This window comes from Arctopsyche grandis, chromosome 3 (assembly GCF_051622035.1).
Source record: "Arctopsyche grandis isolate Sample6627 chromosome 3, ASM5162203v2, whole genome shotgun sequence".
NCBI lineage: Eukaryota > Metazoa > Arthropoda > Insecta > Trichoptera > Hydropsychidae > Arctopsyche > Arctopsyche grandis.
In genome coordinates, this window is record NC_135357.1 from 23,471,951 (window position 1) to 23,497,922 (window position 25,972).

General features: G+C 37.3%; 1 protein-coding gene across 1 annotated transcript in view; it reads right to left on the reverse strand.

Moving 5' to 3' along the window:
* Window positions 1–1,025, reverse strand: part of LOC143909163 (neuroligin-4, Y-linked-like) — a 91,947-nt gene extending 90,922 nt beyond the window's left edge. Inside the window, exons 1-2 of the mRNA XM_077427063.1 lie at window positions 724–1,025; window positions 434–651 (exon numbers count right to left, since the gene is read on the reverse strand). Coding sequence (XP_077283189.1) covers window positions 434–651; window positions 724–1,025 — 520 coding nt within the window. The remainder of the gene's footprint in view (window positions 1–433; window positions 652–723) is intronic.
* Between the last annotated feature and the right edge of the window lie 24,947 nt (window positions 1,026–25,972).

The following is a 25,972-nucleotide window of genomic DNA, read 5'->3' on the forward strand; positions in this document are numbered from 1 at the left end:
AACGAAACAATTTCTTTCAAGTATCAAATCAAAGAAATTAAACTGGAAATATTCCGAACTACGCGCACAGAACGTCAAAAAGGCGATACACAAAATCAAACGAATCGGCGAATCTTTTTATTTCCATGTCGATACCGCAAATATTCCTCATACCATAAATATCGAAGAGGTTGCGAATCTCAACGACGACATGCTCGGTTAGATAAAGCTTCCTCAGTACAAATGCTGAGAGCAATACGTTATGGGAAACACGTTCATTTCGATGTATGTAGCTCTACGATACCAGCACTCCACTGAACACGTTTCAATTAAGGACTCGAGCAGAATTTGCGATACATTTATTTAAAGCGGTGAACAGGTACATACGACTACACGTGTTTGTCCTCCGAACTCGCTCGCAGAGATAACCATTTCATATTAATTATTGAAGTACCTTGAACCGGCGTGTATATGTTCATGTAGAGACAATCTTCGCTCTGATTCGACAGAAACGGCAACAGCCTTCTCAAATATTCGAGACGACCCTTGGGCATTCTCGTCAACGACGCTGTCTCGTTGCTGATATCGGGCAGCTTCTGGGGACACGCTGGACCAGGAGAGTCCAAAGTCTTCACGCCCTCCCAAGGAGAGGGCGTCCTCGTGGGACTGAACCTGAAAGAATCACACGATGCACTCGCGTCATTCAATAATGCACTTTATATAAAATTTAACAGATATTCTCACCTGTTTATCCCTAGGGGAGGTGTCGCGTAAGGTACTCCCAGGTACACTTCGACCGGCTTCAAATATTTATGCTGATCCATCGGCAGTATGATCCCTTGCAGCTTTCCATATCTCGTGGAGATCACTCTAGTTCTCAACATGGAATTGCGTCCACCTTTGATATTGTACAAATTTCCACTGACACTACCGATCACCATAATCGTCATCAAAGCGACGACTTTGAAACACTCCAAGAGCTCCTTAGTTGGCGGGAAGCTGGGCGAAAAGCGCGAAGTCGCACATTTCCACCCACCAAACGCCATTTCAAAACAATTTCGATTATTATTAATTCGCGAATTTTTTTTACATTTCTCATCTATATTTAAAATCGTTGACCGCACGTGTACACTGTTTCGCGCAAGAAGCTGCGATATCCATAGCCGTAAAATGTGTATATTCCATTATTGATGTCTTCTTAAGTTGTGTGTGGAACCACCTGAGAACCTGAAACAAATCAAAATTGAACAAATTAATTATTTAATCGATATTCTGCGGAGCGCTAAATTTTCGAGAAACAATCGATTCTGCAGAAATTTACGACATTTCCTTTGAATTAACGGTCTTAGTTTTGCGTCGATATATCATCAAAAATTTAATATAATCGAAAGTCGGAAGCGTAATAATTGTTTCCGGGGAAAAGTTTCAAAATTGGGGCACTAAATCAAAAGAAAACTTTACAACTGGCAAAAACTGCTGTTAAATCAATACTAGTGTTTTCGACGTGGTATTTTATTTTTTGCCAAGAGATTGCAGAATAGAAAAATTATACTTATGTGTATACATACAGAGACATAGTATAAAGGAACTAACGTTGTTATTTTAAAAAGGATGTGAAAAATGATAAAAGTATATATATATATATATATATATATATATATATATATATATATATATATATATATATATATATATATATATTTATATATATGTAACGTACGCCCCCGCAGCCGAAGGAGTGGGGGGGAAACTACCCCCGCCCTCGGATGCTGGGGAGTGGGAGAAAGTACCGCTACTTTCTCAGCTATAAAAGAAGCGCCCTTTCCTTCGGAAGTCGAGTCGGACCACAGCTTTCTCTGAGAACTGTCGTTTCCTTTGGACTCCCATCTCTGCTGGTCTTTCCCTGTTCAGTCAAAGCCACCCACTTCACCCCCACGTTACACTGGTGTCAGAAGTGTTTGACCTGAGCCGCAAAAGGAATACACCACGCAAAGATGCCCCCAAAAAGGAGACAGGCATCTCCTCACCAGTTGGACGAACCATCACGTGTGGAACGACTGGAGGAGCAGATGGCGCGACTCGTCGCGCTTCTCGAGAGGGACACCACAACACGCACGCCAGCGATTCCGGCAAGCCCTTCAACGAGGGTCCCAGCGGTTCCGGCGAGCACACTGAGTCCCTCGTCATCAGTATGCAGAAACGACGCTACTCCACGACCTGTCACCGACCCCATGCTAGGAAGCACCATCCACAAGCAACCGACCGAGCTTCCTGTTTTCGACGGAACGTGCGACGTAGAACGATTCATCCGCGAATTTGAAATCGTGTCACGAGCCCTACGCTGCGAACCGACGGCAAACTCACTCATTCTCGCTCTACGAGGTCAAGCGAGAATATTCCTCATCGACGAAGTACCGAAAGAAGCGTACGAAGCGTACGAGGAGCTGAGGGAGAGGCTGGTGAAGCGTTTCAAATCTTCGCCACACCCGTACGACGCATTCCGTGACCTAATTTCCCCGTCGATCCGCAACAACGACGACATAGAAGCTCGGTTCGCGGACATCCGTCGAAAAAGGATGGAGGCCTTTCCAGAGCCTATCCCGTTGGACGTCCTAGACAAGATACTCCTCATATTGTCGTTTCACGACGAGGATATCCGCGCTGCCGTCTTCACCGCAGATCCGAAGACCCCACTGCAGGAGCTGTTACGGCTCGCAAAACACGCGAGGGATGCGAAACGGCTGAGGAGTCAAGGGAGGGGGGCGGCCAACAGACCAGCCCAAGACCACCAGCCTCACTTCAATACCGCAGCTCGAAACGCCAGCAGACCTCCCTGGCAAGCAGAGGGCCGTAACGGTCACAGACCTCCCTGGCAAGCGGAGGGCCGTAACGGCAACAGACCGCCCTGGCAAGGGCAAAGGAACTGCCGAAACTGCGGAAGCCCACAATGTCGCGGGCGGAACTGTCCGAAGGTACGGGCAGTCGAGAACGCCTCCGACGAGGAAGAGGTGCGATCCCAGTCGGGAAAAGAATAATGGTCAGTTCCACACGGGCAGGACTGATCATCGAAGACGAAGAAAAGCCCGTCCCAGTGTTAGGGAGCGTCGGCGACTCACCTTTCGTATTAGACACCGAAGGCGAGATCGGAGGAGTACCATGTAGGGTACTGTTGGATACCGGGGCAAGCGTCTCCGTTATCTCCAGCAAACTGTTCGCCAAAATTCCCCGCGAACATAGAAAAAGGGTGAACGACAAAAGGGAAAGAATACGAGTCGCAGACGGTCGACACGTAGCGATCTACGTATGGGCCGAGACTACGTTGGCAATTAAAGGCACACAAGCGAGATGGAAATTTGCCGTCACTGATTTCTCCTCAGAGGTCATCATGGGGATGGATCTCCTGCGCCACCTCAATACGATCGTCGAACTGGGAGGAACCACGACAAGGGTCACTTTCCGGAACGACATTGCGCCCCATCGACCAGTAAGTTCAGTCCATTCGTGTCAGGAAATAAAAAGACACGAACTGAACGGAAAGCGACAAGACGACCTGCCCCGCCAACTGGACGCTGCTATCATCGACCTACCACCTGGAAAACGGTCGACGATCGTCAACTCCCTCCTCCAGCATCGACAAGCCTTCGCCCAAAGCGAACGGGACTTAAGCCAAGTCCATAAAGGGAGCCATCGAATAAATAGCGGCGACGCCGCCCCCATCAAACAGGCCCCTCGCAGAATACCGCTGCACAAGAAGACAGAGGTACGGTCCCTCATCAACGACTTGTTGACAAGACAAATAATCGAACCAGCAGCCGGTCCCTGGGCCTCCCCCATCGTATTGGTCACGAAAAAGTCCGGCGAGTTGCGCCTCTGCGTTGACTATCGTCGGTTAAACGCCGTGACAACGAAAGACTCGTTCCCGATGCCACGAATGGACGACGTCTTGGACAGACTCGCGGGCGCCAAATTCTTCTCGACGTTGGACCTGCAGAGTGGTTTTTGGCAAGTCCCAGTCGAAGAGAAAGACCGACCAAAAACCGCCTTTACCACTGAATTTGGTCTGTTCCAATTCCGTGTTATGCCTTTCGGCCTCTGCAACGCGCCTGCCACATTCTCCCGGCTAATGGAAGACATTCTCGGCGACCTGACCGGATCAACCTTGGTATACCTCGACGACATCATAATATTTAGTCCGACCCCGGAGGCCCACTTGGAACACATCCAGACGGTCCTCAAACGCCTACTTGCGGTCGGACTCAAAGTAAATACGCGGAAGTGCCAGCTGTTTAGGAATGAGGTCTGCTTCCTTGGCCATAAAATCAGCTCCCACGGCGTCTGCACGGATCCAGAGAAGACAAAAGCCGTGAGAGAGTGGCCCACCCCCAAATCGAAGGCACAACTCCGCAGCTTCTTAGGCCTCTGCACCTATTACCGGAGGTTTGTGCAAGGGTTTGCGCAAACGGCGAAACCACTGCATCGTCTCACGGAGGAGAAAACAGTCTTCACGTGGGACCAAGACTGCGAGCATGCCTTCAATGCCCTCAAAAACGCTCTGACAAATGCGGAAACAATGGCATTCCCCCGACCCGAGGGAATCTATATTCTGGACGCGGATGCCAGTCAACATGCCATCGGAGCCGTGCTCTCCCAAGTTCAAGACGGCGAGGAGAAGGTGATCGGGTACTATAGTCGCACCTTGAAGGTACCGGAACGGAACTACTGCGTCACCCGGAAAGAGCTGCTCGCCATCGTCGACGCAGTAGAGCACTTCCACCACTACCTGTACGGAAGCCCCTTCACACTCCGAACCGATCACGCCGCACTGACGTGGCTCCGCAGCTTCAGAAAACCTGAAGGTCAATGGGCCCGCTGGTTGCAACGACTGGGACAGTACCACATGGACGTACAGCATCGAGCAGGGAAGAAACACGGCAACGCCGACGCCCTCTCTAGACGTCCATGTGACCCAGACTGCCCGAAATGCGCGAAAATAGAGAGTGAGCAAATAGCACCCGAAGCTAAACTCGTCACTCTAGGGAACCCACAAAGTCCCCAGGCCACCGACTCCACAATCTCACGCTTCATCGCCTGGAAAGAGTCCGGGAGACGACCACTGTGGGAAGAAGTTTCGGCAGAAGAACCCGAAGTTCGGATTCTATGGGCCCAGTGGGACGCACTAACTGTCGACCAGGGTCAGCTCTTCCGGCGATGGGAAAGCCCAAACGGCGAGCGTCAGATCCTGCAATTGGTCATTCCCGAGAGCCACACAAATGAAATCCTATGGGAGATGCACAGTTCCCCGACTGGCGGACACTTCGGCGTCAATAAAACGCTAAAGAATGTCCGCCGCCGATACTACTGGCCAACATGCCGCCCCGACGTTATAAAATGGTGCGAAAAATGCCCCAGGTGTGCAGCGCAAAACGGACCACATACGAGGAACAGGGCGGCCATGCGGCAATACGTGTCAGGGGCACCGATGGACCGAATGGCGATCGACATATTGGGACCACTACCGGTTACCAATAGGGGGAACCGTTACGTGCTAGTGGCCGCTGATTACTTCACAAAGTGGCCAGAAGCCATTCCCTTACCGGACCAAGAGGCGGAAACGGTAGCGGAAGCCCTAGTAACCCATGTCTTCGCCAAACTGGGCACACCTCGAGAACTGCACTCCGATCAAGGCCGTAATTTTGAAGCCCGAGTCTTTGCCGAAACGCTGGATAAATTGGGCATCTGCAAAACTCGGACGACCCCTTACCACCCTCAGTCGGACGGGATGATCGAGAGGTTAAACCGCACTCTACTTGGATACCTCCGGAAATTCCTGTCCTACTACGACGAGGAGGCAGAACGAGACTGGGACACGATGCTGTCCCCGTTCCTCATGGCTTACCGCTCAACCCCACACGACGCGACAGGAGAGTCGCCAGCCCTGATGATGTTCGGCAGGGAAATGCGCCTTCCGCCCCAACTTATTTACGGCGGACCCCCGGACAGTATACCCGAGCAATCAGCCCACAAATACGTCCAAAATCTCATAGAAGGGATGGCGGAAACGCACAAATTCGCTCGGAAACACCTCCAGAAGACGCATAAAAGAATGAAAGCGGCTTACGACGGGAGGATCTGGGAACCACGATACGAAGAGGGCGATCGCGTTTGGTTGCACAACCCAGCCAAGAAGCCCGGTCGCACCCTTAAACTCCAGCCCCCTTGGGAAGGTCCGTTCCGGATTATTAAGAGGATCAGCGACGTGGTCTATCGGATCCGCCGGGAAACAGGGAACTCCCGGTATCTGGTGGTGCACGTCAACAGATTAGCGCGATACCTCGCAACACCGGATCCGATCTAAAATTAAAACCCCGTATTGTATTTCCTTGTATTTGTTTATTTATTGAATTTCCTTGTATTTGTTTGTATATGCTTTTGTACATTAATAAATCGCTCGAGACGACCGATCCTGAAGGAGAGGGCAGTGTAACGTACGCCCCCGCAGCCGAAGGAGTGGGGGGGAAACTACCCCCGCCCTCGGATGCTGGGGAGTGGGAGAAAGTACCGCTACTTTCTCAGCTATAAAAGAAGCGCCCTTTCCTTCGGAAGTCGAGTCGGACCACAGCTTTCTCTGAGAACTGTCGTTTCCTTTGGACTCCCATCTCTGCTGGTCTTTCCCTGTTCAGTCAAAGCCACCCACTTCACCCCCACGTTACATATATATATATATATATATATATATATATATATATATATATATATATATATATATATATATATATATATATATATATATATATATATATATATATGTATATATATATATATATATATATGTATATATATATATATATATGTATATATATATATATATATATATATATATATATATATATATATATATATATATATATATATATATATATATATATATATATATATATATATATATATATATATATATATATATAAGAATATATAAGAACAAAATATATAAATATATTTTGTTACATTAATTTAAGAGATAGTTTACTTTGACCTATTTAAACCCGCATTATTTTGATTAAATTTGATTCCATTGATTCCGGTCCATGGACCCCCATTTACATCTCGTGGACCGCCATTTTTTTTTCTTCCTGTCAGGGACCGCCTGGCAGTCCTCACGTACCACTTTGGGAACCTCTGATCTATATGGAAACATTCACATGTTCCGTAATGTGCTAGTGACGTATTTAAAACAGCAGTAAACGACATATTATACAGCAGTACATGTACATCTTTTATGATACAGTAGTACATACGTGTACATGTTTTCTCTGGCCACTGTGGAAATATTCATACATAACGTGAAATCCTAGTGGCGAGTGCATTTGTACTGACGAAAGTGCTGCCATGTGCTTATAAATATTTTTTAAAACGTCATATTTTGAAAACATTGACTCGATTTTGTATCGTCATGCTTTGTAATGTTTTGCTTTGCAAAACAAGTATAAACGTGCCGAAAACGTGCGGTGCTGTATAGTATGAATAGAAGTAGTGTTGTGTCCGTGCAGTGTTGTGCCGAAATGTTGACGTGCATTTTTTGCTAGCCTATTCTATGTATGTTTCGCTTCAATATCTATTCAGTATCTATTACTACAGTCTTCCAATCATTTTGCTACTTTGCCATTTTGTGCGCTTTGGTCAACGAAGGAAATTTAAATCGTTTCTGATAAGTTCGATGATCTAAGTTCAATGATGAAAAATAATAGTAATAACCACATCCAAATTAGCAAAAATTTTGATTACGTATTTGTTTGGCTCTTCGCCACCTACTCGTCTTATTAGTGTTATGTTGTCAATTTTAAAACTAAATTAAAACATTTTTTTCTATGCATTGAAGTTAACTTAAATATGATAATGACATCAAGGAAGTACCGTAATGGCTAAAATAAAGTGGCAACAAAAGTTTTGAAAACATGTGATAAATTTAGTGAAATTTAGTAATCAAATAAACCAGGAAGGTTAAATTGAAAAACGATTATTTTTCATGGTTCATTTCTGTTGACTGTCTTTCAACTACATATGTACACGTTCCTTTTGGTTTTATTTTATGCTAGTGTTTCGCGCGTTGATATTTCAATTGTGGTATCTATTTTATATAGACTTTGTTAAAAAAAAACATCCGAGCTCGCATGAAACGTGCATTTTATGTATTTGATTGCGATTGTACAAACATAAAAGCTCAGAGACGGTGCGCGGCGGAGTAGGAAGCGCATAAATATACATGAGGCATAAAAGCGGAACGGGGATCGGGAGAGAGGGGGGTTGCCACGGGATGGGGCGGTTATAAAGGGTCCCATTATCACATATCATATAATTTTTATTCGGGGTCGTGACTATTATGCGCAAAAACCGGATGAAATGGGTCCTTTCCGGTTCGCGCTCGCCCCATTGTGGCCGCGGCTGCACTAAAACCTCCCCCAACCCCACCATAAAACTCGAGTGGCCTAAAACGTTCACCAAAGTTGACCAAATCGACCATTTCCACTACTTGTAAATACGGCTTACATTTCGCAAAGACAAGAATTGACCGTGAAAGCCTCGCTCGATCTACCCGAAATTGCCGTCGATCAAAAACAGTCTGCAGTGCTTTCCAAGAAAAAAAATGATAAAAATCAAGACGATACATTAATAATATTGCACTTCGTATTTGTATGTTTTGGATTTAAATATATGTCGAAATATGGATTTAAATATCTCAGTTATTTTTCACTACTCAATAGAATTTTTCGTTAGTGATTCAAAACGAACACTCTTTTAAAATTTTTGCTTTTTTTTCTGGCCTAAGATTTATACATTCAAATTTTATTGTTCCTTTTTCGTTTAGTTCTGTACCTTTCCGGGACAATTCATTAACTTATGTATAAAACTTCTGTACAAAGCAAAATTGCGAACATTGAAACATTAAAAAATATTTATGTTTTAATCAGTGAAATAAACCAACACAGGAAACCAATTCAAGAAAAACCCACACAGTTTTCTTACGCCGAAAAGAAGCGTTAGCTTAACTACCTTGTAATATATACCAAAGGGAAAATTGCTGATAAATTATACGAACACGCAGAACAATTTACCGATACCAAATCAGGAAATTACGTGATTTTCCAAAATCATCTTTAGCGATGCCGTCGATATAACTTAATTATAGATTTATCAGAAGATTTCGAGCTGGCAAAAATAAAAACTAAAATTCTTATATTTTTAATCCTTGGAAAATTTCTACTGGCTTTACGTCGTATATCGATTAATCAAATTAAAATAGTCAATTTAAACTTCGATCTATTGAAGTAGTACTTCTGTCGTGAAGCCGCTTCGCCTACGTTAAATTTTGTTTCGCAAACACTTATTATACATGCGAACGAGGGGGCAGTTTGAAAAAGTTTGCAGAAGAACTTTTCCCGCGTTTCGAATCCGGGGAATATTTGCGCGGGAAAAGCAGCACGAGAGAGCCTCCATCCGGCAATATCAATTCTTAAGAGGCCAATGAGCAAACGAATCACGTACGTATTGTGAAGAGAGGAGACCGCCTTATTTGGTTCTCGGATGAGTAATCTGACCGAATTTGTATTCTTTTCTTGTTTTGTTCCTACTGCCGAGCCCTCTTGCCTCTTTTTATATTTATTTTTATACATTTTTTTTTATTCAAACCGGAAAACAAAAGTTTTCCCCGGCAAGCACTTGCCAACAACGTAAAGGGCTCCCACAGACCGCAAGCAGAAATTCATCCGCGCGATGAAAATGCTTCGAATAAAAGAAAACAGACGTCTACATATAATATTCAATATTTTCACCCTTTGGAAACTTTATTTGGTTTCGACTTTTTTCTTTGATTTCCTTTACAAACATATCTTACAATAAAAAAAACCGTTTCTCCTCCTTAGAAAAGTTATTTATCATCACTTCGTGCATCACTTGCCTCTTTCATATATAACACACTTTATCATTGAATATTTTAAACCAAAACTTAAAGATATTACCATGGATGAATATATGTACATACATAAAAACACAAGTAAAGAAACAACGATAATATCTCACCGTAAAAATGTTCCTAACAACTCCCGTGAGTAACATTAAGTAAAATGCTTCAGAAGACCGTTAGTCTTTCTTCATTATAAGAAAAAAAAGGCAGAAATCTATTCGGGCAAGCTATATATTATCAACAGGGTGTTTACTGAATTCGTTTACTACAGTTAAATAAATAAATACATAGAAAAAAATGTGAAGAGAAATTACACTGCAAATGCAGTTGGCAAGGCAATGGTCTGTAAGAGGATAACGTTTGGCTCGCAACCAAAATATAATACTTGCTACTCCAGACATTGATCGATTCTTTCGTACGACACGTAATTGTATATCACATCCAAAAATACAGAATTGAATCAACATGTGTTCGATCGATTTTATTTAAAATATATTGCCAAAACGACCTACATATTTAATTGCCTATTATGGTAAATTTCGTTCATTGTTTGCCGCCCTTTTTATCAACAGCATCGCAGCACTTTTTCGACGAATGAAAAACGACGGTTGTGAAAAAAAAGCGCAAACACTGAAAAATAAAAATAAGTTACTGTTTCGGTCAGCGTTGTTCGTGAATTTTATTGCGGCTAACAAACGTATGAGAGACAATAAATACGTACACGGGTCATGCGCACTACATTGGTACATATGTACGAACAAAAAAGTAAACGTATCATACGAAAGTGTGTGTGAGTTTTTTTACGATCTAATGCAGTAAAGTGAACGAAGTTATAAGGTCGACAGTAAAATTTCTATTGTAATTTCGACGATACTGCCATTATATGTTCATTTAATCCACGTTGAAGATGTTAACGAGTCGTAAATAATTATTTTATTTTGGAATTTTCTAGTGGTCAAACATAATAAAATGAAACACGGTTTTTCAAACACAACATCAAATCTACATTTGATGGTATTCAAAACAGCGGCGTAACTAGGAATTTTGGGCCCGTAAGCATAAAATCATCAAGGCCCACCCCCCCTCGAATTTTTAAATCGAAATACCAAATTTTTAGTTTCGCAACGCAGTATTAATATAAATATAATTATTGTTAATATGTAAGTACATAATATAATTTTCTTAATTTAACTCACCTATTTTAAAATTTCTTCTCTCGAACCTTACTGTTTGCAAAATCATGAATTAATTGTTTGAGGTCCATTTTGGCTGCTTCTCTGTGCTCAATTGTAAACAAAGATAGTTCATTGAGACTTGTTTGACCGATCGAATTTATTTTATTTTATTATTGAATGTTCTTTCTACACTAGCCACAGTTACCGGAAGAGTAAAAAATAACATGAATGAGGTATATACTTCTGAAAATCACTGTACAACTGTACTCGGTAATAAGTAATTCTGAAAATTGCTTTATAGTTATTGTTAATAAAAGTACATGTATAAATTTAGATTCGAATTGACCTGAGAAAACTTCTTCATATTTTTTTCTGAGATTCAAACAATGGTCTGAAAAATCTTTTTCCGGCATATTAATAATTTTCCTAGGTTCAAGAAATCCGAAATAGTTGTTCACTACCTACATTCCCGCAAAACGTGTCTTAATTTGAATAGTTATTTTGTCGATTTATGGTCCGTTATCTCCGTGGGCCCGTAATCATTGCTTACCCCCGCTACGCCACTGATTCAAAAACATTATTTTTATCATTAACTACACTTAGAAATCAGTAAAATCTTTCATTAATTACAAAATGTCTATTTTTCAAGTATGAACACAGATTAACATAATAGAAATTGCTTTATTTAAATCAGTATTAAGTTGATGAAAATATTTTTAATATGAAAGTTTTCGTGCTTTATCCTCAGTCATGACTTGGCCTTTGGATAAAATAAACCTTACTAATTCCAAAATAGTATTATGTAAAATAGATGATAGTGTACCATTAACTATTAGAATATATGTACATTATTTAGTGTTCCCCGACTTAACGTTTCTTCATTCAAATTCAATTTAGTGTCCTTTAACTAAACGTTCCTCAATCAAACTATATATGTGTTTAAATAGAATAATATGTTTACATTACATATAAAGAATGAATTCATACCTTTTGTATGAATTCAATAATAAACTTTTAAAAGTCAAATCAAAGTAAAACATATTCGATATTAGATCATAAGTTTAAATACGAATAGAAGCATTGAGCAAGCATAAACTCAATGCATACAACTTTTGATAACTGTTTTTATATTTTGAAACCGAATCTTTAGTATATCAGTTGTATGATGTTTCAATGAAAATCAGATAAATAGCCAAACTCTGATAGGAAACGATGGAACTGGATTAAAAAATCAGAGGTCTGGCCAGAAGCAACCGGTGGAATTTGAACCCGTGACCCCATTTTTTCAAAAGCATTATATATTAACCATTAGTCTACGCTGCTGGTTTATATATGTATATAATATACATACACGTAGCTATAATAAAAGAATTGATCAAAGGTCGACAAAATAAGTGCTAAAATGATACTTGAGATGGTTAAAATATGACCGCATGGACGAAATGAGTGGATGAAATTAGAAAGATCTGTTTGGTCAGATGTATGAGAGTTGCGCAAACAGAGTTGAAGCGTGTTGGATTGGACTTCATCCATCAGTGGATGCTGATAAATATGATAATGATTTGCGACACTGATTTTCAAATACAATAATTCCAAAGATTACATTCGAAACACAAATCTGTCCATAAATAATATTATTACAAGTTTATATATTATATTTATGTATCAACTCTTGTGGTTTTCTGGTGGAGACCAAAGGCACATAATTAACACGACTTCCACGAAAAACTATTCAAAATCATTCGAACGAAATAATTATGAAAATCTCAAAATATTCCGAACAAAACGAGGTATAGTATACTATGTGTATTTCAACGAATCGTCTCATATTTGAAATACCGAGATTGTTCCCCTCGCTTTATTGAGATTTCGTGACGAAGACAATCAGCAATTGATGGGTCGGTTAATATTCGCATGTCGGCTAATCGAACGACCGGAACAACAATATCACCGCAGAAAAGCAGAAATCGAATGTAGGCTTGGTATATCAAGAAAGATGGTTTCCTTTGGAAAAACAAACGACCCTCTTCCTGCGGCGGATAAATACGATCACCGATTTATCGCACGCGTGCGCCAAACTGAAAATATCTACCCCTTTAAAGCGAAATACCCAGTTTGAACATACACATATGTACATATGTACGTAAATACGTACACACGTATACGCGAGAGTGGGAGAGTTATTGTGAGCGTCAGGAATATATATTCTTGGGAATAAATCCCGAAGGGAGACGACACCGGAGACTAAGCATCGATGTTTAATAAATGTCAAGAATGGCGCCTCGAGATGTAATATCGCGTTTCGGGCGCCGACGTATTGTATCTACTTATGCGACATCGTTCATAATTCTTAGCTGCGAGACAATAAAATACAGTTGCCAAATCCGAGGCAATGCTGGTCCATGTTCTTGCACGCTGAGCTAGCTTAAATTTGACATTGTGAATTTTTCATCAATGCTTTTTATATATGAATATGTATTTTCAAGCTATTATTACGCGATGTTAATTTTACTGTGTGCTATATGCATATGTACATTCATATGTATGTGTTACAGTATACATATACATTTCGGTCGTTCATGAGCATACTAGTTTTTTCATACACGAACCAATATGGCAAGTTTAGTGGACGCAAAATAACACATTGACAAACGAACTACATATGCACATAGTTTGTTCATGCAAAAACTATTAGGCATAAGTATTTTCAATCGCATGTTCCATCATTTATTTATTTAATAGTTTTGGACCATTGTGGCATTACAGGAAGAACCTAATGCGCCACAATGGCCTACATTTGAAAAAGATATAAAAACATGATATAAAAACAAGTATACTGTAAATAAAGGAAAAAAGCAAAAGCAGAAAACATGGTAAAATAAAATAATAAAAAAAAGTAACAAAAGGAAAATAATACCTCATTCAGAGAGAAAAAAAAATAACAATCATCAATGTATGCTCACTCTGAGTTGCAATATTTAAAAAAATAGCAGTAATGGGAATTATAGCAACGTTGTAATGTGGTTTTCTTATAATTTCCCTTTTAAATAATAGGCGTATGTCATCTCAAAAATGTTGACAGCTCAAAAGTTTTGACAGGTAAAAGTTTCATGCGACCCCTGGTGGGTGGGTCTATTGGAAGATAGCTTTTGATTGTTAGCACTAAAACTAAAACTTTTAGTTCGTGTATGAATAAACTAGAATGTTCATGAACGAACCAGAGCGAACACAGATTGTAACGTACACGCATATGTATGGTCAAATAGTGGAATTCTCTGAATACTTTCCATTTATTTACTTTCCGTTTGTATTTTCTTATTATTATAATATCCAACATCAATTTGTATATAATTTTTTAACATTATCTATATACATATGTACAAATATACGATATAATAATAGATGAAGCTTTGTTTTTGTTAGAAATAACGAAAAAAACGAACTCAATACACAATACGCTTAACGTCGAAAAAGTGTCATAAAGAAATTATATTTCATTTCATTTCAATCATTAGCTTTATAACTAAAGATTAAAATCATCAAAGAATTTATATGTCAATACTACCTATAATTTAATTTGAACGTACCTACTATGTAGTTTATAATTCGCTCTACACGGTGCTTGTTTGACAGCATTAATCCAACAATTCATCAAAAATTATCATTTTCTACACATTTCCAAAGATTTTGAGAATCCGTTCATTAAAGAAAAATATTTTAATGGTTTCGTAAATTATAGTAGTATGAGACAAATATATTTATAACCACCCAAATTAAATTGCCAAAATTTGAAGATGAATGCTGGGAAAAAGTCCTTCTAATGGCCTATTAGAGTGCCATATAAAATATTCCAAAACTTGATGGTACTTATTTGAAAACAGCTAACAAACATAAATCTTTATAATTATAAACATGATATAAATGTAACGAATATGATTTATTTGAAAATTGATATAGAATAAATTTATCAAAGAATGAATTGGAGACTTACATATTCAAACAACGCTTAAACGACATACATATGTACTTATGGATATAACCAAAGAATATTAAATTGATTAGAAATATTAATTTTATAGTCGCAATTATTGATGTGGTTATAATAAAGTATCTAGGTGGAAATATAAGGAGCGTGATAATCCGGTTAAATTGCTTAGTTGCCGAAGCCGTGACACGACATTCCCGCCGTGCTGAGTTTTCGAAAACTATGATAAACGATGGAGTGTAGAAAAGCCTGTTCGCGCGGTGATAAACAAAGGTTTTCCCCGACAATAAATATTAATATCGGCAGCATTCGCCAACTTTCCATCCCGGCGAAAATTTCCCATCCCACGAGCGTTTCGGTAGTTCCCCGAAGTTTTCGTGTTAAAGTCGGGGTCGGGGGTAGGCTCTATTTGTTCCTGTCAAATTTAGCATCCTAATTTCCTACGCGGGAATTTCCACGATGCGATTCACAGTACAGCAACCGGCAAATTGGGGAGGAGGGGGGGGGGGGAACCGGCGTCAATTCTCTTCATAAATTATAATTAAATATGAAAATATTCACAAATTTTTCAATTACAGTCACATTTTATATTATATACCAAATTTTCAAAACGAATAAGATTCAATTAGTTTAAATTATTATGTGTATATTAAACTCATAATATTAGCGTTAAAATTACCAATTACAATCAAAATTTATGATATAGTGGTTTTACCTGGCTTCGCTCACCATTTGTAACATAAACAGCTTAAACATGGCTAATCTAATAGTAAACATTCATTAATGCTTTTTTATTAAATTTATTTGAATCGAAAAAAAAAACGATATCGATATCGGCATCATAGAAACTTTGATTTGTTTTCGATGTTCCCAAAAAACCTTACATATATAGTTACAAAGTCTCTTTCGAAATTATATATTAGATATACATATACACATACATATTGTACATTGGAATATAAAATAAATTCACTACATCTGAAGGAATATGTTCAACGGTGAAGTGATTATTGACTGACAATCGTTGCCATGAAAATTGCGAATGTGGAATATCTGTATAGTTCGCGTGTATGACTATCGGTTGGTGGAATTTTCGATTGCCAGATATTCCATGATAGAGGTTTTAATTTGCTAGATATGTGCGAAATAGTCACCAAACCTATGTATGTATGTCAAGACATACATAGAACAAAAAATTACTTGTGATTTGATGATTTTATTTCATTTGTATCATGCTGTATGTGCAATCAAATTACGACCGACTTTAAATGAGTTAATTTATTTGAAAATTTTCAATTATATGCAGATGTATTTCCGATGACAACACAATATTGTATCGAAATTTGAATTGACAACCTCCCTAAATGAAATAACTACATACATATGTACATACATACATATATATATATATATATTTAGTGTTTGAATCCATAGCAAAAGTGATATTTTGGAAGGAAATTGATGTCTGTTTATTTCGTTACCATATCAATTCAGTAATAGCTATGTTATATGAATATTTCATGTTTTTACAATTTATATTTTTAATGAAATAATGTCATATGTTTTAGTTATGTTTATTTGATTTCTCATTCATCTGATTTCTATTGAAAATTACGGTATAGCTCATGTAATTTCGGAATAAATTACATCCACAGTGAAATGTGTATAAAATTGAGAGTCAAAATAATATTTAAATCAGTCCCAATCAGCGTCGATTGTCGCCCAATCTCGGCGTCTTATTAAATAATATAAATTGGGATTTCTGGGATATTAGCGGACAATTCGTCGGCGAATGTCGAATCGGATTACGATCGATCGAATAGATTTGATTGAATACGAATCGATAATTCCGAGGGAACAATTGCGTGATTACGGTTTGTTACGCTTTTCCGATTTTCCGAGCCGCGATGAAAGCGCTCCGCGTGAGAGCTTCAAAGCTTCCGGCCAGCGAATTGGAAATAATGCAGAAAGAGTGTTCTTCAAAGTGTTTCGCGCGACTTTTATTTACTCAAAAATGACGACTTTCCTAATAAAACAAAATCTCGTAAAATATTCATCACAAGAAAAGTCGTAAAAGCAAAGGGTTTTAATTGAATTTCAACATTTAATTCTGTAATTATATCGACTCTGAACGAATTTATGTCCGCCTTTTGTAGATTAACCACATACGTATTATGTACGAGTACGTTTATTATAGGCGGTTTTCTTCCCAAGTGTCAGGGGATCAGTAGAAAAAATTATTAGGGCATTATCTGCAGCACCTTTCTTATTTTTTCGTCACGAAGCGAAAATTTCAATATCGATATTCGGATAGCAGAACCGAGGAAGCTCTAGATAGATTAGAGAGAAGACATAGCGTAGTCATAAAAGAAAATTGGGTGAAATATGGGCTTTCGTTGGCAGATATTCAGGGCTGATCCGCTCGGTCAGGAGTGGCGCAACTCGAAAATATACGTGTAATCAGCACAAAGTCCCGGGTAATGAGGGTTCGAAAATTTGATGCCAGGGACTTAAAATAAAATATGAAGTCGTTAAAATTCAGCCAACCTCCATCGGAAAATCTTTGGAAATTTCATGCTTTCAAACGCGAAACCGACTTGTCACGTCCGTACTATTAAAACAGACGTCAAATCAAATAGTTCGTCGTAAATGTGTCGATATTATAACACGACCATTATCCAGCTTTTTAACTTTTAATACGATCCAAGATAAATTTTGATAAATTCCAATCTAGATCGGATTAGTCACGTAAGTCAATCGACGTCGATATAACCCCGCTTCGAATTTGCGAACTAAAATTGGCGAATAATCCGACTATAGCGATCCTTAGGGGTCCGGAGAAATTTCGGGCGTGTCTCCGGGGTCTTGATTTGATCCTGCGTTCCAGAATCTGGTCCCGGGGCGTTCATAAACCGGGGTCTAATGGCCTCGAGGGTGGTCCACGGGGAGAGCGACTTTGTCTGGTCCCCTTTAAAAATGTATGTGAGAGTTTGCTGGACAAAAACCACCCACACTCACCCCTCAGATTTCCACCCCAGTCGGGTTTCGAATCCCCGCTTAGCCGGTAAATTGCACAGCCTCTCCTAAATTTGATACGGCGCCGAATTATTTACAACGCCCACTATAATCCCGCAACGGCTATCGCGTCCATCAAATTTGTGCGTAATTCGAAAATATGGGTTAAATTAAAAATCAAATTGGATTTTTCTCCACTTCGAACAAGGACATCCAGATATAAAAATACTTTATAGACATAATAATGTTTTATATGTGTAACATTCAATAACAAATTATGGGAAAGTTTTACAATGCAGTCAACAGCAATAACTGCGATTAAATTAAACCTGCATCATTATTACACCTAATCACATCTATATATATATACATACATATATATATATATATATATATATATATATATATATATATATATATATATATATATATATACGTTCATATGTATTAACATACTCGACCACATAGTTTTCATTATAAATTTGATACAATATGAAAAAAAAATCATTTCACAATAACAAGAACATGATACTTAAAAAAACACATGTGCGTATATTCTAATAAAAAATGGAACGCTATATGCTCGGCATAACTAGGAGTAATACGAAATGGAATACGCGGGTGAGAAATATGACATAATAAGCGGGTCACGGGTTTAATAGAAGAATGGATGAAAGGTGGACAAAAAAGTACTGGAATAGTACCTGGGAGCTTTTAAAAGAGTGAAAAGAAGGCCACAAGGAATATGGGTAAACGAAATTAGAAAAATATATGGGGTGACATGGTTGAGAGCACAAAACAGAGATGAATGGAAGAGTATTGCAGGTCTTATAATAACTAATCAAAATAATACCTTAGTTATAATTTTCAGTTTTATTAAAGATATTAGATATCATTTTATAATTAAATAAATTTTAAGAAGTATGTAAGTATTACATAAAAATGCAAAAAATATTTTTTAAGAAATTTCACATACGAAAAATATTTTAAACAAATTTAAGTACATTTAAGAAATACATACATATGTATATTTCTAAGCTTTTGTTCAAAAAATTTTAAATAATTAGAATTCTTTTCACCGAATAACTTAATATAAAAATTTACTTTTATAATAACCCAACACTTTTTCACAAAACTTACAACAATATATTACATAAGTACGGTTTTCACGTGCAAAATTCTCCATGTAGCATCCGTAATTTAAAAAGTTACCTGCGGTGAATTTTTCCGGAAAATCCACACACCGTTCAAAGATTATTTTTTCCACAGATAACTAACCGTGCAGTAACCACACACCACAAAATCCTACCTGCGTATAAAGCCTACATTTAAAACTCCCACTCTGTTTACATACACGCGGCTGTATACTATTGCTATTTGCGTTGTACATATATTTTCGTTATATTGCGTGAGTTATGTCGGATCCGGAAGTGTGTGCGGGCCGTTTTTCTCGGTCAAGATATTTCTGCGGGAGACTCGGCAATTTGTAATTCCCCGTCGGTCTTTAAACACGTCCTTTGTCAGAGGCCCTGGGTATTTTCACTTGCTTTGTAGTACCTTAGATTGTGTGCGAGCGAGGTTTGTACGACTGGAGCTTTTCAAACGGAAATTTTAATGACGACATGGCTGAAAATTGCCTAAAGAAATTAATACGTTGGAAATTAATTGATGTTCAAAATAAAACGAAATATTATTTCATCATAATTATTTCCAGATCTTCATCATATATGTATGTAGTTCTGATACAAAGCCTGACCAATATTCTTTCATTCCCTGCATATATTTCATATATTCCAAACATCTTTTATCTCATCAAACATATTTATCTTTTAGGGCGAGCAATTATTTTCTTCATTTGTCATTCATTCTTTTAGCTTAATGGTTTCCAACATGTTATAATTCACGTACCCCTTAAACAGCCCATTTTCATAATTTATTTACCTTACACATACAATTACATTAGAATTCACATTTTGGTATTTCTGTAAGTACTACATAAGTAAATAGCTGAATAAAATAGTTTATTTATTTATTTTAAATCTATTTGAGATCAAAATTGATGGCCACAACACTTTTACGCTATTTGTCATTGATTTTCACTATTCTAAATAACCCCATAGGTAGTCTAACTATATTTTTATTTTCATTTTATTATTATAAATAATACACTTAAATTGGACAAAAAATAATAATAACAAATAAATGAGGTCACCTCAAAGCGTCACACCAGTCTTGAAAAAAAAGAAGATCAAAAAAATAATGAAATAAATAAAAATTCACCTCGTTCAAATAAACTTGTGTTGAATCTCGTGAAACTGACCAGTTCATCAACGTGACAAACAAACAGGTCCAAATACTCACCTTTCGCGTTGAGGAACCGGAAATCCTTTACAAGAGACGAGTTAGACGTCATAACAATAGGTTGAAAAATTCTACGATGAAGCAAAGCTCTACCACATTCCGGAGCCCAAAATTTAAACTTCGATAAAATTGAAGGGTTGTCGATACTTGATACTTAAAATACTAAAAAAAAGTTTTTTGAAATGAAAAAAATCGTTCTCGAAGATAGTGAGTTGAAGGCTAATATGCCTTGTGAAAGAGCTGTGGGAAGTAAATAATATTATACTAGTACTTGTAATATTCGTACTTCCTCATGTAAAGGTATCGGAGAAGCTTTTTTTGAATTCTTTCAATCAAGAAAGAGAATAATATTTCACTTGGACTCCATATGATTCAATATTCTCCGAACAAGAGAACAACAAAGTAACACGATAACATTTGGATCGTGGAAGTAGTGAGCATTGCGAAAAACAAATCCAAGAATTTCGGTAACCTTACGGCTCATATTTTTTTTCTAAATATTTATTTATAGTAAGAAATACTACATTCCTTAAATTATAGCATCTGAAGTTCAAGGATAACGTCTACAATACATATAAATATATTATATAGATATGAATGTGGGTACATTTTGACGAAATAAAAATAATTTCTCACACTGCATGTCGAGAAAATAAAAATCAAACAAAACAGCAATAAAAATTTCATAAACCTCATTTATGTGAACAAATTTGCTTATATAGAGCAAAAAGAAAAATATCCGCGTGCCGTGCAAATGCGTGCGAAAACGACCCTTTGTGGAAAAAAAACGGATTACGGCGAAGTAAAATATGTTTTGCCCTACAAAAGTGTACACACACACACACACATACACGATACCTTTATACACACATATACAAAGTATATGGGTATATTTTTGAACACCGATCTCAGGTGTTGAAAAAAAATTTAGACCGCAGTGTAGGTCCATTTATACTAAAAGGAAAAGCTCTTTCCCCAGCGAGCTTTCCCGTTTTCCGCTACTGGCTCGACTGAACTCTTTTTTCACGGCGCTTAGTCGTCATATATATTTTCATTGATCGTAAATCACAAAGCCATATTTTTTACGATGAAATGCAAGTGAACCGCCTGCACAAAACGCGATATAAGGTGCTGTTTACATAAGCCGAAAGATAGGCGCATTTACAATATATTAAACCGAAGATCAACCCTTCAACTTTTGATAGTGTTACGTTTTATTTTAAATAAAACGTATCGTATATATATATATATATATATATATATATATATATATATATATATATATATATATATATATATATATATATATATATATATATATATATGTATATATGCGTGAATGTATGAATAAGGTTAGCATGTACGAAGGCGACCTTAACGCATTATAACGGAAAAGTCAGGGAAAAGGGGACGAGAAATTTTCCCCCAATAAAAATATCCAGTCATAACGCATCGGCTCGAACAAAAACGCTATCTTTTTTCAATCAGTCTCGATTCATTTATTTTTCTCGTTTTCCCCCTTTATTCTTGCCACAAAGGAGAAAAGTATTTCTTCCATTTTCCATTTCCCGGTTTCGCTTTTTTCCACCGGACGCGGTCGCGATTTCGAGGCCAAAAATAAAATTGATATATTTTTTCGGTTCGTATCAAACCGCTTCTCGCAGCGTGTTTATGTTTTTATATAAAAACAAGGTAATTTATTTGAAAACAAAATATCCAGTGTTTTGAAATATAAATCCAATTATAAGCGGATGACTATAGGCTATTTGCCGTTACACGGTTATATCCCTAAAATTTACTGAAAATAATACAATAGTCAATTCTGGGAAACGTTAACATGAAATACAATATTTTAAATTTTTAAAAATTCTTTTTTCAAACAATATTTTCACAATATATAACTATGTACATAGTAACTAAAATATATATCCAAACACTTTTTATATATTTATAAAAAGGGTATTCAAATTCTGAACATAATTTTTATATACTATGATCCGTTCTTAGTTTCAAGCTAACTCCTGCTCGTAAATTTCGCTGAACGCTTTTCAAATATTTACGCTTTTCAAATGATTTCTCGGAAAATTCACCTCATCAAAAAAGCTATATTGACTTACTTGACATTAACCAGCACAATTTTAACATAGTCGAGACTATTATCTTGAACTCTGCGTGCGGCCTTTATATAAATTTAATCCGATAAATTATTTTAAGTACGAATCGAGGGGAGACCTTGCGGGTTGCTAGTTTGATGGGTCCTTCGAACCCTTATCACACGTCACAAAGTCCCAATATCACAACGTACAAACTTCGATAGCCTACCTCTCCCTTCATATTAAGATATCACTGTAAAACACCACCAATTTATATGTACACTGACAGATATACATATGTATATTAAAGTGCGACGATTTCAATCCAGCACAGATCGAAATATATAATAATTTGATTGTTATCTTTTAAATTAATATTTTATCGAAATATTAATATCACCTTTGAGTATCGAAACCCTTCACTCTATATTCCGCAAGCGTGCCCCAAAGAGAAAAGGGCAGTTCGCACGTAATATTTCCGAAGGGTTGCCATGTATATAGTAGCATTTAATAGGCATGCGGCTCAACCCTGGGGGCTCGGGTCCTCGAAGCCCCAAAAGGCGACCAATGTGAACGATTTTATGGCAAATGTTAGATTATATACGAATTTGGATTGCAAACGGACAATACGCTCAAATATCCAATTAACGATTTTAGCAATTGATAGTTATTTCGTAGCAATAATTTGGGTTTTTGCCAGACGATTTGGTGTTATTGACTTTACAATAAACAATAAACACTTAACAAACGAGAAAACTAATCGATTTATATAGACCTACCTATTTCCTACCTACTACCTGAAAAACATAATTATTGCTACAAAATAATAATAAAGCCAAAATGCTTCCATTTGTATCTGCTTTGTACAACTGTCATCCATTTCATCTTATCTGATTTCATCCACCCATCTTCCTTGCGGCCTTTCTTGCACCTTTTTACATTCTCTCAGATACCATTCGAGCACTTTTTTAGTCCATCTATCGTCTGTTTTTTAGCTAGAGCACCCACCCATTGCCATTTAAATCCATTTTTCCCCACATTACATCAAAAACCATTGTTATACTTCTAATCCATGTACTCCTTTTTCTATATTTTTTCATTATGCCAAGTCTACGGCGGTCTATACTTCTTTGAGTATATATTACATATATGTATATGTATGTAGATACAACTCCAATGAAAAACTTATGTGCAAAATAAAATAAAACATCGAAAAATGAATGTATTTATTATAATACTTTTTGTTCACTTATTAAATTTCATTTTTTATATTAGATTAGCTAAATAATTTTCCCCAAAATTTGCATTTTTAAATTTTTTGTTCCCCAAAAAGTAGTTTCATAGCACGCTATATAATCTTTGATATGGTTTTAAAAATATAATTTCAAAATACGAGGAACACTTATGAAATGATATCAAATATAACGCCGATTTATATATACACTGCTATGTATGTATGTATTTATACCCTTATCAATGAGATTACGTTCATATGTAGATGTACGTATAAGTACATATGTACGTAGAAGCCTTTAGAACCTCTGGTAAATGTCAGATTAATCACTAAGACCTGCTATACCGTGATACTCTATGAGCCACGTATTCGATGCGGTTTTGTATTGGTTGAGTACCCCTGCAGTGCCCAGGGGCACCTTTCCCTAATGCATTCGGAGCACATGTGCGCCAGCGGCGCCACACCTTTAAATTCTAGAGTGCCATCACTCCCTTCCCACCCTTTCCATTCAGTGACATCTCAACATTGCCGAAGCGCCATTTACGCCACCCTTCAAGCCACCCCCATTTCACATGTAATGGTTTGACGTTCATATTTAATACGAATTTGCTTGGAAGACATCTCAGCGACGCCACAACTTTCATGAGAAAAACTTTTGTGAAAAAGCTCGAATGCCTCGAAGGCGTCGCACGTTTCCCAGTCAATGTGGAGTATATAAGAGGATGTGACCGTACAAAAGCTCCCTCGTTAAAAGTCCTGAGGTACAATGTACGTAAGTATATGTATGTATATGCACGTGTGTATACTGTTCGACACTATTTGTCTTATGATTTTTGCTTCACTTTTAAAGAGATTTGAAATTTCAATCTTCTTTTAAAAAATAATATACGAGTAATTAATAATTTAATATTTCCGTAATAAAAATATAAAAGTGATATAGGTATACTCAATAGATTGAATAAAATCTTTAGTGTTTCGCAATTTTTCTTTCGCATCAAACATTTTTTCAAGGGCTGCAGAGCACTGTTTAGCTCTCATAGATGGAATGTTTGCATAACTGATCGATGACGATGATGATGTAGTTGTGGGTACAGACGATTTCTCTGGCTGAATTAATATAAACAGCAGCAAAATTGAGGCGTTTATATTAATCAACTCTTTAGTTTTGGTCGTTGAATTGGGAAGAGGAATATCTACATATAACGTAGCTACATATACATATGTATTAAAGATAGAAGAGTCATCTATGAGATGTTACACAGTGTTTTCAACTCATATTTTGTCTATGTACATATAATCATTATGTGTAGTGATGTTATATAGTACTTGATAATACAAAAATTGTATCATAGGTGTCGCCTTGGGCAACCTGTAGAGGCACCAAAAGTTGGGGTTAATATGTTATCTAATATATAATTTTGATAGAAACTTTGCATGTAAGTAACAAGTCGAAATTTCTATGACGTGTCGATTTTTTTTTCGATTCAAATAAATTTAATAAAAATGAATATTTACTATTAGATTCGCCATGTTTAAACTGTTTATATTACAAAAACTGAGCGAAGTCGGGTAAAACAACTAGTGGATAAATAAATAATTGTTTGGAAAACTTTTGGGTGTCAATATTTTGTGTTTCATGTTTTTGTTTTCAATAAATAAATATATGTATATTGTTTAATTTAACAATGCAAATGATCAAATTATGCACATACATACATATTATGTATGTAAGTCCTGGAAAACTGTGCATCAATTTTTTTTTCTTTTAAGATGATTTTAAGCAGTATATTATTTAAAGAGCGTTACATAAATTCTTTCAACAATTTATGAAAATTGGATATCCTCCAATTTTCCCATTTTTATAAATTTTAATTTTAAATCGAACACGCCCGTCGAATATTTTTCGAATTGTAGGGCATCGGATCGGATGCCATGCCGCTCTCATCTCTTTTGTAAAACATTTAAATTTGCATAATCGATATTTCCCCTCGTCCAATTATATTATCATTCTTCAGCACGCATTGATCGCATTTTAAACTAATCATCTGCCTTTTTGGCGTCCGCGTTAGCGAAAATTTTTAACATTTACAAAATGAAAAGCGGTGAGCACGTTTTCTTTTTAATTTGCGTCGTGCTTTTCTTTCTCGCTAAATTGCCGAAAAAGCGATGCCG